Genomic DNA, 14,449 nt, shown 5'->3' on the forward strand with positions numbered 1-14,449 from the left:
CGGCACTTTGAGCAAGCGAAAGTCGCAGTTGCTGCAGTCGGCTGTCTGCGTCGTCATGGGCGCGCCGGTCGTTGATGCCTACCATATCCTTAGTGAACAGAGTCTATTGTGCGCTGGCGCCGTACGTTGGCGCCGACGACGATGGCCGTACACCGGTCGCTCTCGGCCGCCGCCGCCGCGACGAGCAGCAGAAGCCACGTTGCCGCCAGCAGTCGCATCTCTGGAAATACCGATGACGCAAGTCCGTTCGAAAAACCACGTTGAAGGAGCCAGCCAAGGAGTAGCTAGGAGAACACAGGTGCGCAGCTGACTGCAAGCACCACTGCAACGTTCTCTGTCGACTCACTCGCCGCGAGCTACGATGCAGCTTCTACTGGCGCCTTGTTAGGTCCAGCTGCTCGCACTGAAGCGCATGCGCTCAGTACGTCGCTGGACGCTGCTGCGTTTCGTCCAGAGTCGCGGTCGTCGCCGTGATGGCCTTGGCGAACGCACTGTGATTGGTTCAAAACGAGCCAATCAAGATGCGCGATCTTTGGACAGGCGGGCGGAACGCAACAGATTTGAAAGACCTTCGATGCGCCTCAGCACCGTGCTCTTCGCTGTCGCCGGCGTCGCCGCGCGCTACGTCGAGCCCGACCGCTGCACCGCGATCCTCGTCGGCGCCAAGGTGCATCTCTTGCGGCGTACTACGGATGAACTAACGAAACTCGCAGGCGTCGACGACCGGCGCGCCCATGACGACGCACTCGAACGACTGCGGCAACTGCGACTTTCGCTTGATCAAGATCCCAGCCATGAACCACACGCCCGGCTCGCTGCGCGACGTGACGCTGCTTCGTCAAGAGTACCCGCGCTACGGTACGAGGCGCAACCCACCCCCTGTGCTCGCTCAGCATGCATCTGTAGTGGGCGACTCTCGCGGGCCAGCGTACACGCGCGAGAACCTCGAGACGGGCTTCTACAACTGGTCGGCGTCGCCAGCCATCGGTCGCATTCCGCAAGTGAACGCGACGTTCGGCTACTTTGAAGGTGTCTACGGCATCATGAACGAGCACCAGCTGAGCATGGGCGAGAGCACGTGCGGCGCCAAGCTCTGGTCGACGCCCGTGTCCCACGGCGGGAAGGCGCTCTTGGACATCACCGAGCTCGGCCGCATTGCGCTCGAGCGCACGACGAATGCGCGCGACGCTATTGTGCTCATGGGCCACCTCGCCGAAACCTACGGGTAGCGCGCGTCCATCGTTTTTCTTCTCATGCTCGCGCGCAGGTACTATGGGGCGTCGTGGGAAGGCGACGACGTGTACGAGGAGGCTGGCGAAGCGCTCACGATCACGGACGCACACGAAGCGTGGATGTTTCACATTCTGCCCGATGACACGGGCGCGTCGGCGGTCTGGGCCGCGCAGCGCGTGCCCGCGGACCACGTGGCGGCGATCGCCAACCAGTTTGTGATCCATGGCATCGACTTGACCGACAGCGCCAACTACCTCGCGTCGGCCAACGTGTTGGAGGTCGCGAGACGCAATGGGTTTTGGGATGGGCTCCAGGACTTTGACTTTACCGTCGCCTACGCGCTGCAGCAGCACGAGCCTGAGCAGTACGGCTACACGCGGCGCGTCTGGCGCGTCTTTACGCTCGCGAATCCCAACCTCGCGCTGAGTCCGTACACGGACGTCTACTCGCGGAGTTACCCGTTCTCGATCCCGGTACGTCGTCTTACCATAATGGAGATCCGCTAAGATCGGGGTGTGTAGGTCGAGGCACCCTTGTCGCCGCAAGATCTCATGCGTATCCAGCGCGACCACTACGAGGGCACGCCGTTCGACTTGACGCAAGGCCCGGGCGCTGGTCCGTACGGCTCGCCCGATCGGTTCCGCGTCGGCCAAAACGCTGCAGGTGGCCAGTTTGAGCGCTCGATTGGCATCTACCGCGCCACGTACACGTTCGTGACGGTGCCCGACGCCGCGAACCCGATCCAGAGTCTCTTTTGGTAGTATAGTTCGGAGCGATGGACAGAATTGTCATGCGCGCCGCCTAGGTTTGGCCCCTATGCCCCGCACGCGACGGCGTATGCACCGGTGTACGCGCACATTGGCGCGGTGCCACGCAGCCTCTCCCGGGGCACGCTCCGGCAGTACGACCCGAGCTACACGTTTTGGGCCAACGCGGTCGTTGGCAACTATGCAAGTCGCTTCTACAAGTTTGCACACCCTGTCGTCGCCAGCGTCCAAGCCGTGTTTGAAGCCAGCGCGGTGGCAGGTGCGCTGATACATTGATACTAGTACGGTGGTTGTACGTGACTTACTTGGCTTGTAGCGCAAGCCGGTGTCCAGCGACAGGCCAGCGCGCTATTGGCGTCGCAGGGCCACGCCGCCGCCGCCGCCTTCCTCACCAATGCGACGACAACGTGGGCGGACGCCGCGCGCGCCGCGTTCACCGCACTGTTGCCAACACTCGTCACGTCCTTCCACGACGGCTACATCATGAGCGACTTGGACCACGAGGACATGAGTGTGCGCGCGATGGGGTATCCGAAATGGTACCTCGAGAGCGTCGGGTACTACGATGGCAACACGGCCGTGCCAAGCCAGGACGTTGTCTCGGGCGCCGTGCTCTTTGTCCTCGTCGTTGTCGCCCTCGCAAGTGTCGCGCTGGGCTATGCGATCGGCCGTCGCAGCCACCGCGCCAAGCGCGGCTACGTCCACTTGCAGTAGCGTCGCGATGCCAGAGTTTTGATTTGACGATAACAACAACTGTCCTTGTCGACCTCATCCGTGCGCTTGATCCGCATTTGACCATCCAAAACCACGAGCTACGCGGGCAACTTGAGATTCAATGAAAAGTGAGCGCAATCCGTATCCAGTCACAGGCTGGTATAGCACGGGACTCGACTCGCTGCATGGTGCGGAACAGAAGAAGAGCCAGGTAGTATATTGGATGCCGTTAGTTGATGCGCACGTAGCCGCGCTGGCGGTACATGCCGAGGCCAAACCCGACCGCGAGGCAGACGAAGGATCCGAGGAGGAAGACGCCCATGAAGAACATGGTCGACGCGCCTTCGTTGCTCGTGATGAACGTCGGCATGTCGTCGTGCGCGGCAAAGTACCCGACGTCCTCGAGCCACCATTGCGGGTAAAAGAGCGACTGCGCCGAGAGCGTCGCAGAGGTCAAGTTGTGCATGACGTACCCGTCGTGGAAGCTGGTCACTAGCGTCCCAAAGAGACTCACGAACGCGCTGTGCGTACTCGTTGCGAGCTGCTTGGACTGCGTCGTGAGGTACGTTCGGAGCGCGTCGTCGCCTTTTGTCGACGCCAGCGACGCGGCCTGCGCCTGGATCGACGGCAACGCGGCCCGGGCCGCCGATTCGAGCTTGTCTTGGACCGCGGCCACGACCGGGTGCGCAAAGCGGTAGAAGCGCGAGGCCCAGTTGCCAACGATCGCGAACGCCCAGAACGACGCCTCCATGTCGTACATGTGCAGCGACCCGCGCGAGTACTCGCGTGGCACCTCGGTCACATGCGTAAAGATGGGCACATACGACGTTGCGTGCGGACCGTACTGGCCAAACCAGATGAGGCCGAGGAACGGGTCGGTCTTGTCGGCCACCGACACGAACGAAAAGCTCGTGCGGAAGATCGAGATCGCGCGCTCAAAATGGCCCGTCATCGCAGTCGCGCGCGTCATGTTGCCGTTGCCGTTGATGTCTAGAAAGTGCAAACTCAACGTCAAAAGCAATCTCAACCGCAAATAATGTACCGTAGCGGTCCGGGTTGCCGTACGGACCGGACGCCGGGCCCTGCGTCATGTCGAACGGCGTGCCTTCGTAGTGGTCGCGCATGTAGCGCATGAGATCCTCCGGACCAAGGGCCGATGCGACCGGCACCGAGAAGGGATAGTCCGATGCATAGATGTCCGTCAAGGGCGAGAGACCGAGGCTCGGGTTCGCGAGCGTAAAGACGCGCCAAACGCGCCGCGTGGCGTAGTACTGGTCGGGCGTAATGGGCTGCGCGTACACGCGCGTGAAGTCAAAGGTGCCATTGACCGATGGGTCGTACAACTTGGCGCGAATCGCGACGTCGACCATGTTTTCGAGCCCATAAAGTTGGCGCTGTCCGTGAGGTTGACCTCGCGGATGGTAAACTGGTTGGCGACCGCCGTGACGTGGCCATCGGGGATGCGCTGCGCGACCCAGACCGCGGACGCGCCCGTGTCATCCGGGTGAAAGTGCACGATCCACGCTTCGCTCGGGTCGGCCACGACAAGCGCTTCGCCCGCCTCGAGCGCCGCGTTCGGACTCGACCAGTCGGCGCCGTAGTAGCCGTACGTCTCGGCGAGGTGGCCCATGAGTGCAATCGCTTCCCGCGCATTCGTCGTTCGTTCCATGGCCACGTTCGTCAGCTCCGAGACGTCAAAGAGCGCTTTGCCGCCGTCCGAGATGGGCGCGGCCACGAGCTTCCCGCCGCACGTGCTCTCGCCGATCGACACTTGATGCTCGTTCATGATGCCGTAGAGACCCGAGAGGTACGCGTACGTCGCCGGCACCTGCGGGATATGCCCGATCGCTGGCGTCTCGGTCCAGTTGTAAATGGTCGTGTCGACGTTGGCGAGCTTGAACGTGTCACCGCGGTCGTCGCCCACTACATCGGCGTCGTCAGAGGCGACGCATGGGGCCGAATAGTACCGTAGCGAGGGTACTCGAGGCGGAAGCGCGTGATGGGCCGGCTCGAGCCATTCGCAAAGGTCTTGGCCGGCACCTTGCCGATGCGGAAGTCGCAGTTGCCGCAGTCGGCGTTGTGCGTCGCTAGCGGCGACCCCGTACTTGACGCCTGTAGGATATATAAGACCTTAGTGTAAGAATCAAATGCATTAGACGTACGTCTTTGCCCACGGCGATGATGGTGCAGGCCGACGCGGACGCGAGCAGCGAGAGCACCCAACGAACCATCGATCGTTGCGCTCGGCGGCCAATCTCAAACTGAAAGATTTTCCACTTCAACACCTCGGTGGACGGTCCGCGTACGTACATGGCCTACAAACGCCAAGACGTTCATCGTACGTACACAACATACAAACCCCGAGACGTACAACGTACGTACAACGGTTGCGTGCAATTCGGTCTTCCCACCGCAAGTTCAGGATATGCAAGGACCGCATACAACAACCAAGTGCAAAAAGCGCCTCATTTGAGGGCCGTCACAGAGTTGAAGTTGGGCCAGCGGTTGAAGCAAGCGACTCTTCTCTGGTAATACTCTCGCAAGGAGCTTTGAGCTACTATACTACAATGGAATAGTGTGGTCCTTAGTGGTGAGCGACGCGCTCGGTGACCGCCTACAGGTGCAGCAGATCCTAAGAATTCCCGCCTCATAAAAAGATCTCACCTCAAGGAGCGCGGTGCGATCAAACGCGGCTTCGTGGGCGGCGCCGAGCAGATGCAACGCGTGCACTTCGGCGACGAGCTTGTCGACGGACCATCCGTCCGTCTTGTCGACCATTGCGTTGAGCGCTTTCGACATCGCCACCTATGGGAATAGCAATTTGATACGGAAAGCGATGGTGCCCCGGTGTACCTCGTCGCAGACGAACGCCGGGTCGCAACTCGCTGCGTCGTCGACGAGGGTTTCGATAATCGCCGCGACTGCCGGCTTGTCCTCCTGCGCCATGCGAAACGTCTCGGCGGCTTGTCGTTGCTCGTCCTCGAGTCGCGCCTTGCAGGCGTGGCGGGGGCTCACCGGCGTCGTCGCGTTCTCGTCCAGAAAGCGCTGCCCAAAACACTTGGCCGAGAGATTCGCGTCCGACTTGATGTACGCCAGCGCTGCTTTGCGGGACGTAAACCACACGAGGTCCTGCACCGAGTCCATAAATTCGTTGGTCCACACATCGGGCGCCGACGGCGGCACGGTCGAGACGAGGATCCACTTTGGTTTGTCACTTGTCGGGTCGGCCCACGGCACGCGCTCCCACCCTTCCTGGTACAGTGTCGGCCAAAGCACCGAATCAAAGTGGTGCTTCTCGAGCGACGCAGCGCTCTGCTGCGCCGGTTGTCTTTCCGAGCGCGTCGCAAGCGACGGGTCCGACCGCTTCATCGTGACAGAGTCTTTCACCACGTCGTCGGTCAAGAGACGGAGGTACTTGGGATGGATCTACATCATCATACACCCTGTCGTTCCGAGCAGCAGGCGTGGTCGACGTACCCGCTTCTCCAGACCGCCGAGGATGACGTACTTGACAGAGTAGTGCGGCACGGCCTCATCGTCGTCGTCGTCCGTGCTCATGTGGACGTCGGTGACGATGCCAGCGCCGCCGAGCTTGTTCATGCCTGGCATCGTGCGCTTCTCCACAAACACCTTGTCGCCGACTTCGAATGATGCATACGATTCTGGCGTCGCATCCGGTTGCTCGGGGACGGTTTGCTCGTCGACAGTCGTCTCGTGGACGGCGTCGTTCTCGCCGCCCTCGTCGTCGTCCTCCATGATGCGCTGCGATTTGCGCGCGGGTGCAAAGCGCCGCTGGCGCGGCTTCCCGGCCTCCTTCTCGCGTTGCTTGCTGATCTCGCGGCACTTGGCAAACAAGTCGTAGCCTTGCTGCTGTCGGAAACGATGGCCAAAGCTCATGACATTGTCTTGCATGGCCGCCGCCGCGTGCGCCACGTAGCTACAAGCGTCCATGAGAATGACGGAGGTCTTTCGGCAAAGATCGTACCGGGTTGGGCAGCCGCGCGGGTTAAACTCGTTGGCGTTGCGCACAATGAGCTGAATGTCCTTGAGGAAGCTCTCGTACGTGTCGTACTCGCCGTCGTTGACCTTCTCGCGCATGAAGCTCAGGTCCATGGGGCGCGTAATGACGCTATAGTAGGACGGCACTTCGTCCGGGTCGACCGGATACAGAAATGGCGCGTTCTTCTTCTGCTCCATGCAATAGTCGATGACCATCCCGAGAAAGATGCGCAGCTCACGCAAGTGGTGCGCTTCTTGCTCGTGCCGCAGCGTCAGCGCATCGTCGACGATGATCACGTCTTCCTTGATCGGCGCCACCACGGGCGCCAGCAGCGGAATCGACGCCGGCGCTTTCGGGGCCTTGACGGGCGGTCGCACAAAGGCGGTAAACACTGCTTGGAAGAGTCGTTTGCGCGACGCTGTCGACGGGGACTTCACAGCTACGGTGACCGTTGAGGCAACGCCAAAGAGGCGCTGCAGCTCGGTTGGGAGGGATGCAACCGGCGTCGATGACGTGGCGAGCAAGAGTAGCGGCAGGTGCTGGCAGTCGCGCAGAAACATCTCTAGAAGCGCATGCGCCGTCACGCTCGTGTGGTGCCACCACACATCCACGTTGGGCAAGACGACAATGCTCGGCGTGCTCTTCTTGGCCTCCTTGAGCTGCCCGAGCATGGCTTCTTCCAGATTGTGGTGGTTGATGTCGCTCAAGAGCGATGGCAGGTCCAGCGAAAAGACGAGGAGGCGCTCAAAACGGTGCAAGAGCGCCGCAAGGAGCGGACTCTGGCCCATGCCGTCACTGCCGTGCACCAAGACACGCGTCGCTTGCGCGGTGGCAAACTGCGCCGACGGTACGACGAGCGCACCCATGGCGCAGTCGCCGCACACGGCACCCGACGGCGGAGCGCACGCCATGTGCTGCGAGCGCGGACAAGTCTCGCAGCGCAGAGCAGGCGCATCGTCGACTTCGAGACCGCAGGCATGGCACAATGCGTCGTGGTGCTCGACAAGGAAAATGGACGGACCCGATGACGCGCCTGCGTGGGCCGCTGGCGTGGCCGATCGATCAAACGATTGGATCGCAATCGGGAACGCGGCCGCAATTTTTCGACGAGGGCTTCCAGAACGTCCTACGTAGGTATTGGTTGGTCTAGCCCATGCAAGTCGAGACCGTACGTCGAGGAGCGGAACGAGCATCGTCGGCAGCGGCTGCGCGAGCGTTTGGTGGCTGCGGTGGGATGCGGGCTTGACCTTTTGGAACGCAACGTGGAAGTCGGCGCGAGAAATCTGGATCGAAGCCGCGTCGATCGCGAGCTTGGCCGTGCTCGCATACACTTGGGGATATGTGCGATGGAGCGCGACGAGGGCGGTTTCTGCGCAGAGGGCTTTGATGTCGGCGCCGCAGTAGCCATGCAGCTGCTTGGCCAGCTCCATGCGAAAAGTGGGTGCAAGCGGCGGCTGCCAGCACTTGGTGTGGATCTGCAGCATCGCAGCTCGGTCCTCGACGTTGGGCAAGGTGAAGCCGAGTTCGCGATCAAAGCGGCCTGCACGCATACATATATATCTCAAGTGTCATCACATAGCACGTGCGTACCGGGGCGGCGCAGGGCCGGGTCGATCGCATCCAACCGGTTTGTGGCGCCAATCACAATGACGCGGCCGCGGCCATCGAGACCTAGCACATACACCCATGCTCCACACCGTTCCATCATCTCGTGACCCGGGGCATACCGTCCATGAGGGCGAGCAGCGTCGAGACGATCGAGGCGTGGATCTGGTCTTGTTTCGCACTGCGCACGGGCGCGAGGCCGTCGATCTCGTCGAAAAAGATGATGGACGGCTGCGTGCGCTTGGCTTGTTCAAAGAGAAGCCGCAGCTGGCGCTCCGCCTCGCCGACCCACTTGCTCAAGCAGTCGGCGCCTTTCCGCATGTAAAACGTAATGTGCTGGTCCGTGCAGCTGTTGGCGAGCGCGCGCGCCATGAGCGTCTTGCCCGTGCCGGGTGGGCCGTAAAAGAGCACGCCCGAGGGCGGCGCGACGCCGTACTTGGTGTAAAACTCGGGGTACAGCATCGGCAGCAGCACCATCTCTGTCAGTGCGTTGATGTGCGCATGGAGACCGCCGACCGAGTCCCAATTGACCGACTTGTCGATTTCGATCGGGGCCACGTCCGCGCGCAGCTGCCCATTCTTCCCCGACGTCTCGTTGAGAGGCAAGATGGCGTGCACTTCGCGCTTGTGCCGCTTCACGATGCGGTCTTCGTCGTCGTCCGACGAGCTGCCTGCGGGTTTGCGTTGGCGCCGATGCCGCGGCGGCTCGTACTCCTTCTTGCTGCGCCGGCTCAAGTAGTCGCTGTAGGGGTTGCTCGACGACTTGGACGATGGCCGCGCCTCGGCCGCCGCCAGCGTCTCGTACGTCGAGACGGTTCGCCGGATCGTGTTGCGGTTGCGGAGCGAGTAGCCAGCACTGAGGTTCAGCGGCGGCGGTGAGTCGCTGCCCGCGTGAAGCGACTCGACTTCGTCCAAGAGCTCACGGATGCGCTTCGGGCGTCGCCGACTCGGTTTGTGGTGCGCGCCGGCCGCAGCTTGTTCGAGAAACCCGTCCTCACGGTGCTGCTGCTGCCGCAACGCGTAGCGCCGCGCCCGGTCCATCGCTTGCGTGTGCCGCGTGCTTTCGGATGACTGGTTGCCGTCGTCGACGACGGGTTCACGCTTCAAGCGCTTCACGGGCTCGTCCGGCGTGTAGCGAAAGTGGCGCTGCGACCGGTTCCGGAACGCATACGCTTTGGTCGTCGGTGGCGTCTGCTGGCCCTCGTCCTCGTCTTCGTCTTCGTGCACGTCGTTGGACCGGCGCGTGTGGCGTCGCGACGAGCGCTCGTGGCGATGGTCCTCATCGCCTGCGTCGTCTTCATGATCGGCGCGTCGGCTCCGTCGGGTGCTACGCGACGTTGCAGCGGGCGCTTCGTCGACGGCAATGACCTCATTGCGTCGCGCACGACGCGACTCTTCGGCGACAAACGCAGCGTCCACTTCACTGTCGTCGATGAGCGACGATCGACGCGAGGATCGACGCGACGCTCGGCGCTCGGCTAGGTCCTAGTACCGTAGGGATTGAGGTGCAACCCATGGCGACTTGAGGTCGTACATGCGTCGTTCGCCGGTCCGTCTTGATGACAACGACATCGTCGTCTTCGTCTGTGGGGTTGTGTGAGTGGCGCCGTGGATACGTCGGTGCCACCTCTTGCGCTGCCTCGTCTTCCTCGTCGTCGTCGTCGTCGTCGTCTTCGTCACCATGGTCGTCGTTATCATTCTCCTCGACATCATCGCTCTCGCCGTCGCCACCTTCATCGTCGTCGACCGCTTCTTCGCCGTCGACCGCTTCTTCGTACTCGTCCGCATCGTCCTCGTCCATCGCGTCGTCCTACGGAGCGTCATCGACGGTCCCTGCATCCTTCCTCGTACCCTCTGTGGCAGCCGCGCAAGGATATCCATGCGGTCTCCCTCGTCCTCATGGTCTTCCACGTCGATCGCCTCGGCATGGCGGCCGCGCCGGCGCTTCGATCCGTTTCGTCCCATGCTGCTGCGGGCCGATGGCGATATCTTCGGAACATGCACCCCAGGTCGATTATCCGGATAAACCAACCGCGCCGTTGCGAGCCGGATAAAAATGGCGCGGTTTCCGGTGGCCATGACCGAGCCACAGCCGCGGCGATCGAGACGATCGGCAAGCGTCGATCGACGAGGGCTCGACGTGTGCGAGCTGCTTGAAGCCCCACGCATGGACTTTTGAATCGACAACTGCGACCACACAAGAGGAGCCGGGTCAACCACCACAACACGGCTCGAAGACGTCGAGGGGGAGGACGCTCTGTTTGGCGGTGACTCATGGAGATGGTGTTGCGCATGTGTGTAGGTACGCACGTACATCAATGAAGGTGTATGGACAGTTGGTTAAATAAGGCGAATGGACAATGTCTACGGCTGCTTGTTGCTGCGATAGCGCTGCTTGGAGATCTCGCTCAGAATCTTGAGCGACCGGCGCGACGCCCCGCCGGGCTTGGACGCACTCGTCGATGTTGTCGCGGTCGTCGGACCCACGGAGCGCGGCCTGAGCCAATTGACCTTCTCGGCCACCGGCGTCACGTTTTCCTTGGTCTTGGCCGGCGGCGATTGGTACAGCATGTCGAGCTGCTTCTTGGAGACCGACTTGCTCTGCGACGAGAGCTGGTAGGCCAGGTTACGCTTGATGCCGTCGAGGTTGGGCGAGACAAGCGATGGGTCCGCTCCGGTATTCTTCGTCGTCGACGTCGGCGTCTGCGAGAGGTTGGGCTTGAGCGGGAAGAGGCCATTCTCAAACGATTCAAAGACCTCGAGGCTCTCGAGGTGGTCGTGGATCATGCGGAAGGACGGGCGCACGCCCCACGCGACGCACTTTTTAAAGAGATGCTCGTACGGACCAAGGGCGGCCGCGGCGCCGTCCGGGAGCGCCTTGACGACGCTGTCCTGGAGGAGGCGGTGGAGCGACCGCGACTCGAGCGCCGTCGCCGGAAGCACGTCGCCAACGAGGAGACGGTAGAGTACGTCCCGGCCAAAGGAACCGACGTCTGCGTTCTTGTAAAAGCTAAAGTTGGACTTGAGGATCGGCGGCTCGTCGTCTTTGGTTTTGATGCGGCCAAAGTCGCTGAGCTTGATCTCAGGGTCGAACTTGTCTTCGAAGCCCTTGGGCGGCATGCGCACGAGGATGTTGCGGCAAGCGAGGTCGCCATGGGCCGCGTCAACCTCTTCGTGCAGGATCATCATGGCTTGCGCAATCTGCTTGAGCAATCGGTGCGCGACCGCTTGCGGAAACGGCTTCTTATGGCCCATGCGCTTGCGCTGGTAGTCGCTGAGCTTGCAGTCCATGACCTCGAGCGCGATGCACGTGTGCTCAATGCCGTCGCACATACCGAGGCACTGGATGAAGCCAGGCTTGTGCCGGACGCGGCGCAGGTAGTGCAGCTCGACGGCCGTCTTGTGCTTGGCCTGCTCCTTCGTAAAGCCGTCGTGGGGCTTGGCGCGCTTCAAAGCGACCTTTTGCCCGTGGACGCTGCACGCGCTCACCTTGCCGTCGGTGCCTTCGCCGTAGAGCCCACCGGAAAACTCGACGTCCTGGTCGCAATTGAAGAGGCCGACGTCTTCAATCTTGGAGCTGCTCGTAAAGCCCGTGAGTACCTCCTCGCCGACGTCGTCGGTGGCGGCGTCGTCCTCGACCTCGGTCTTGGGGCTCTCGGCGATATCCAGTTTGACGCGCTTCGCCGCCGGCTCGGGTTCGGGGCTGAAGAGGAGCGCTTGGCACGTCCGGCGACTGCGCGTCTTCATGGCCTGAGGCGACGCCACGACGGACCGCGTCGGCGTGAACTTCTTCTGACGCTTCCACGTCGCGGTCGGGGAGGCCAGAGGTTCCATCCTGGGCGTCAAAGTCGGAAAATAATTTTGCGTCCGGGTTTGAAATTGAAAATACGTCGTCGCTGATTGGCCAAAAACATGCTCGTTTGCGCGCACTTTTTGCCGCGTTTCCTTTTTAGCCAATCTGCGTCCATGTCACGCGATTTTTGCCCAATCAGAATCAATCTGTAAGCTGGCGAAACCCCCACACCGACTGCTACCCGCGCCGCGTACCGTGCCCAAGCGCCGATCGTCGTCACAAGCGCAGCGCTCTTGAGCTGTACCATATTATTGCCGTCAAGTTCACACACATGACACCAGGGTGTGCATGCAATGGCGATTCTTATTGGCTGAAATTGGTTTGCCGCGCGCCGTTTCTATAGGTAGCCAATCACATGCCTCGAAAAGGCCATTCGCGCGGGCAAATTTGAATCGGAGCGTGGGCAGGATACTGCGGCTGGGGACAGTAGCGACTGCACATTCGAGGCAGAGTGCATGTGCTCAATGGCTCACTGGGCAGATATAGATGCATCACATGCCTGCCATGTCTTTGAGCGTACTTGCTCGCACCAAAGAAACCGTAATGGGTCACCCAACATTCTCTCGACCACACGATCGTCCAATATGCACGAGGACTCGCAAGGCCATAACAGTGCATGGGCTGGCGGTCGTACAATGCACCATAAATATGTGCATCGAACGCTATGTTTCGGTAACGATAGGCGGACATCAGTGGTGCTTGTCTGCGTACATCGCAGTAGGGGTTGGATTGGTTGTATGGAGTACATGGTCTAGGTACAGCTCGTTTGACCGCAGACTCTGTGGCGTGTTATGTACATCACGCTACCCTGTTGGCAACAAAAGGCTCGGGGAAGAGTCGACGCCCTCGAGCGACAAATTCATCCTGGCGGTCGGCTAGCCCGAGGCTCGAAACCTATTCGACTTTCCGGGTCATGCAGTAGAATCTGGTGCGACTCGGGACAGTCACGTCCCGAGTCGCATGGTCTACATCACGCACAACCACCTTCGACGACCGGTACAACGAGCGCGTGTACGTAAGGCTAAAAGAATGCGCCGCAGGTTGTGTGAGAGAACCGACGCATGCGGAATATAGGTTACCACAAAGTCTCAAGGCCCTGGTAGTGTATGGTGGATGTACGAGGTCGCATTGCGCTGCCATGCAACGTCAAAGTTGGTCCAACCGTCCGAATCGAAACGAAGACCCGACCTGAGGTCGCGAGCGATATGTTTACCGTCGCCAAGTACCAGGAACAGCACCCCTCGGAAGAGCGCTACGTCGATAAATTTTCGCCACAACACGAAGCTCCGTTCGTTTGCATCCCAACACATACTGCGTCGTGTGCAAGCCATAGGTGAATGAATACAGCGCCACCAGTACGAGCGCTACTTTCGTACGACTGCAATCTCACCTCAGCGCCAACATCGATCGAAGGACGAGGCGATCGATACAAAAGGAAGCAGTTGTGGCTCAAATCGATCGTGCCTTTCCGTGCCCATACCAACCGCCCAGCGCATCTTATTAGGTCTAGGCCGGCGACGTTTTCATACAAATGCGCACATGCCGACTAGCTTATGCATGCCGTGGAACGGACACCGCCTTGTTTCTAGAAACAATGCCAGCAAAAAGTCGCGGGACAAACTGCTCCACGCTGTCCATTCGTGCGGTGAAGCATAAGTATTTGTATAGAGCTTCACGCACGTGTCGTTGCTCTACCGTTCTCAATGCACTTGACGTTACCGCTTGTGGCACCTTGTTTTTACAACTCAAGCACCTTCTCGCGCGAGATCAATCTGTCTAGAGTGCCCTTTGCGTGCAACGACCTGCTCGGATCGACCACGCCGCAGCTTCAACATGAAGCCTACGACGCGCTGCGCTCTCCACCTCTCTTCCTTGTTACAACTCGTATCATTCATCCTAATTACAACACTGTTGACGACGACAGCAGCGACGCCAGGCCATGGGCTTGATCAAAAGATGACACCAGGAGCGGAAACGTTGCGTGTTTTCATCCATCGCAACCGCGCCGTTTCGCACTGGTGCTCGTGGTGCGATTCGATTGGCTCTGGAGAGAGGTATCCGGATAGTGGCGGGCGACTGGCACTGCGCTCGGGAACCACTCATGTGGCGACCTTATCCGGACGGGAACGCCGGCGCCACGTTTTGTCATTCTTGCATTTGCCTCGTCGAAGTAGCACCAACAGTCTGCATGGTCGAAATGAAAAGATGTACCTTCTTTCCCCATAAGATCGAAGCTGACTAGATCGAAAGACTCTGTGCTTGCACAGTGATGGTTTG

General features: G+C 60.6%; 4 protein-coding genes across 4 annotated transcripts; 1 reads left to right on the forward strand and 3 right to left on the reverse strand.

Moving 5' to 3' along the window:
* Positions 1-567: 567 nt before the first annotated feature.
* Positions 568-2,714, forward strand: SPRG_04431 (hypothetical protein; the record flags this gene model as incomplete). Its single annotated transcript, XM_012343355.1, has 7 exons — positions 568-667; positions 714-858; positions 907-1,225; positions 1,268-1,706; positions 1,755-1,990; positions 2,039-2,259; positions 2,317-2,714. Exons 1-7 carry the CDS (start codon positions 575-577, stop codon positions 2,712-2,714), a joined length of 1,851 nt encoding a protein of 616 aa, XP_012198745.1. The 5' UTR covers positions 568-574.
* A 229-nt stretch (positions 2,715-2,943) lies between these two features.
* Positions 2,944-4,945, reverse strand: SPRG_04432 (hypothetical protein; the record flags this gene model as incomplete). The annotated part of the gene is made up of 5 exons (XM_012343356.1): positions 2,944-3,704; positions 3,757-4,108; positions 4,153-4,637; positions 4,682-4,844; positions 4,877-4,945. The coding sequence occupies 5 exons, from the start codon at positions 4,943-4,945 to the stop codon at positions 2,944-2,946; spliced, it is 1,830 nt and encodes a 609-aa protein (XP_012198746.1).
* Positions 4,946-5,218: 273 nt separating this feature from the next.
* Positions 5,219-10,122, reverse strand: SPRG_04433 (hypothetical protein; the record flags this gene model as incomplete). The annotated part of the gene is made up of 8 exons (XM_012343357.1): positions 5,219-5,328; positions 5,379-5,519; positions 5,568-6,140; positions 6,192-6,651; positions 6,700-8,254; positions 8,305-8,385; positions 8,442-9,804; positions 9,854-10,122. Coding segments are annotated over 8 exons (4,472 nt in total), but the record flags the coding sequence as incomplete, so codon positions are not given.
* Positions 10,123-10,642: 520 nt separating this feature from the next.
* SPRG_04434 (serine/threonine protein kinase) lies at positions 10,643-12,161 on the reverse strand. The gene has a single exon (XM_012343358.1). It carries the CDS (start codon positions 12,151-12,153, stop codon positions 10,684-10,686), a length of 1,470 nt encoding a protein of 489 aa, XP_012198748.1. The 5' UTR covers positions 12,154-12,161; the 3' UTR covers positions 10,643-10,683.
* Positions 12,162-14,449: the final 2,288 nt, after the last annotated feature.

Source organism: Saprolegnia parasitica (assembly GCF_000151545.1).
Source record: "Saprolegnia parasitica CBS 223.65 unplaced genomic scaffold supercont2.13, whole genome shotgun sequence".
NCBI lineage: Eukaryota > Oomycota > Saprolegniomycetes > Saprolegniales > Saprolegniaceae > Saprolegnia > Saprolegnia parasitica.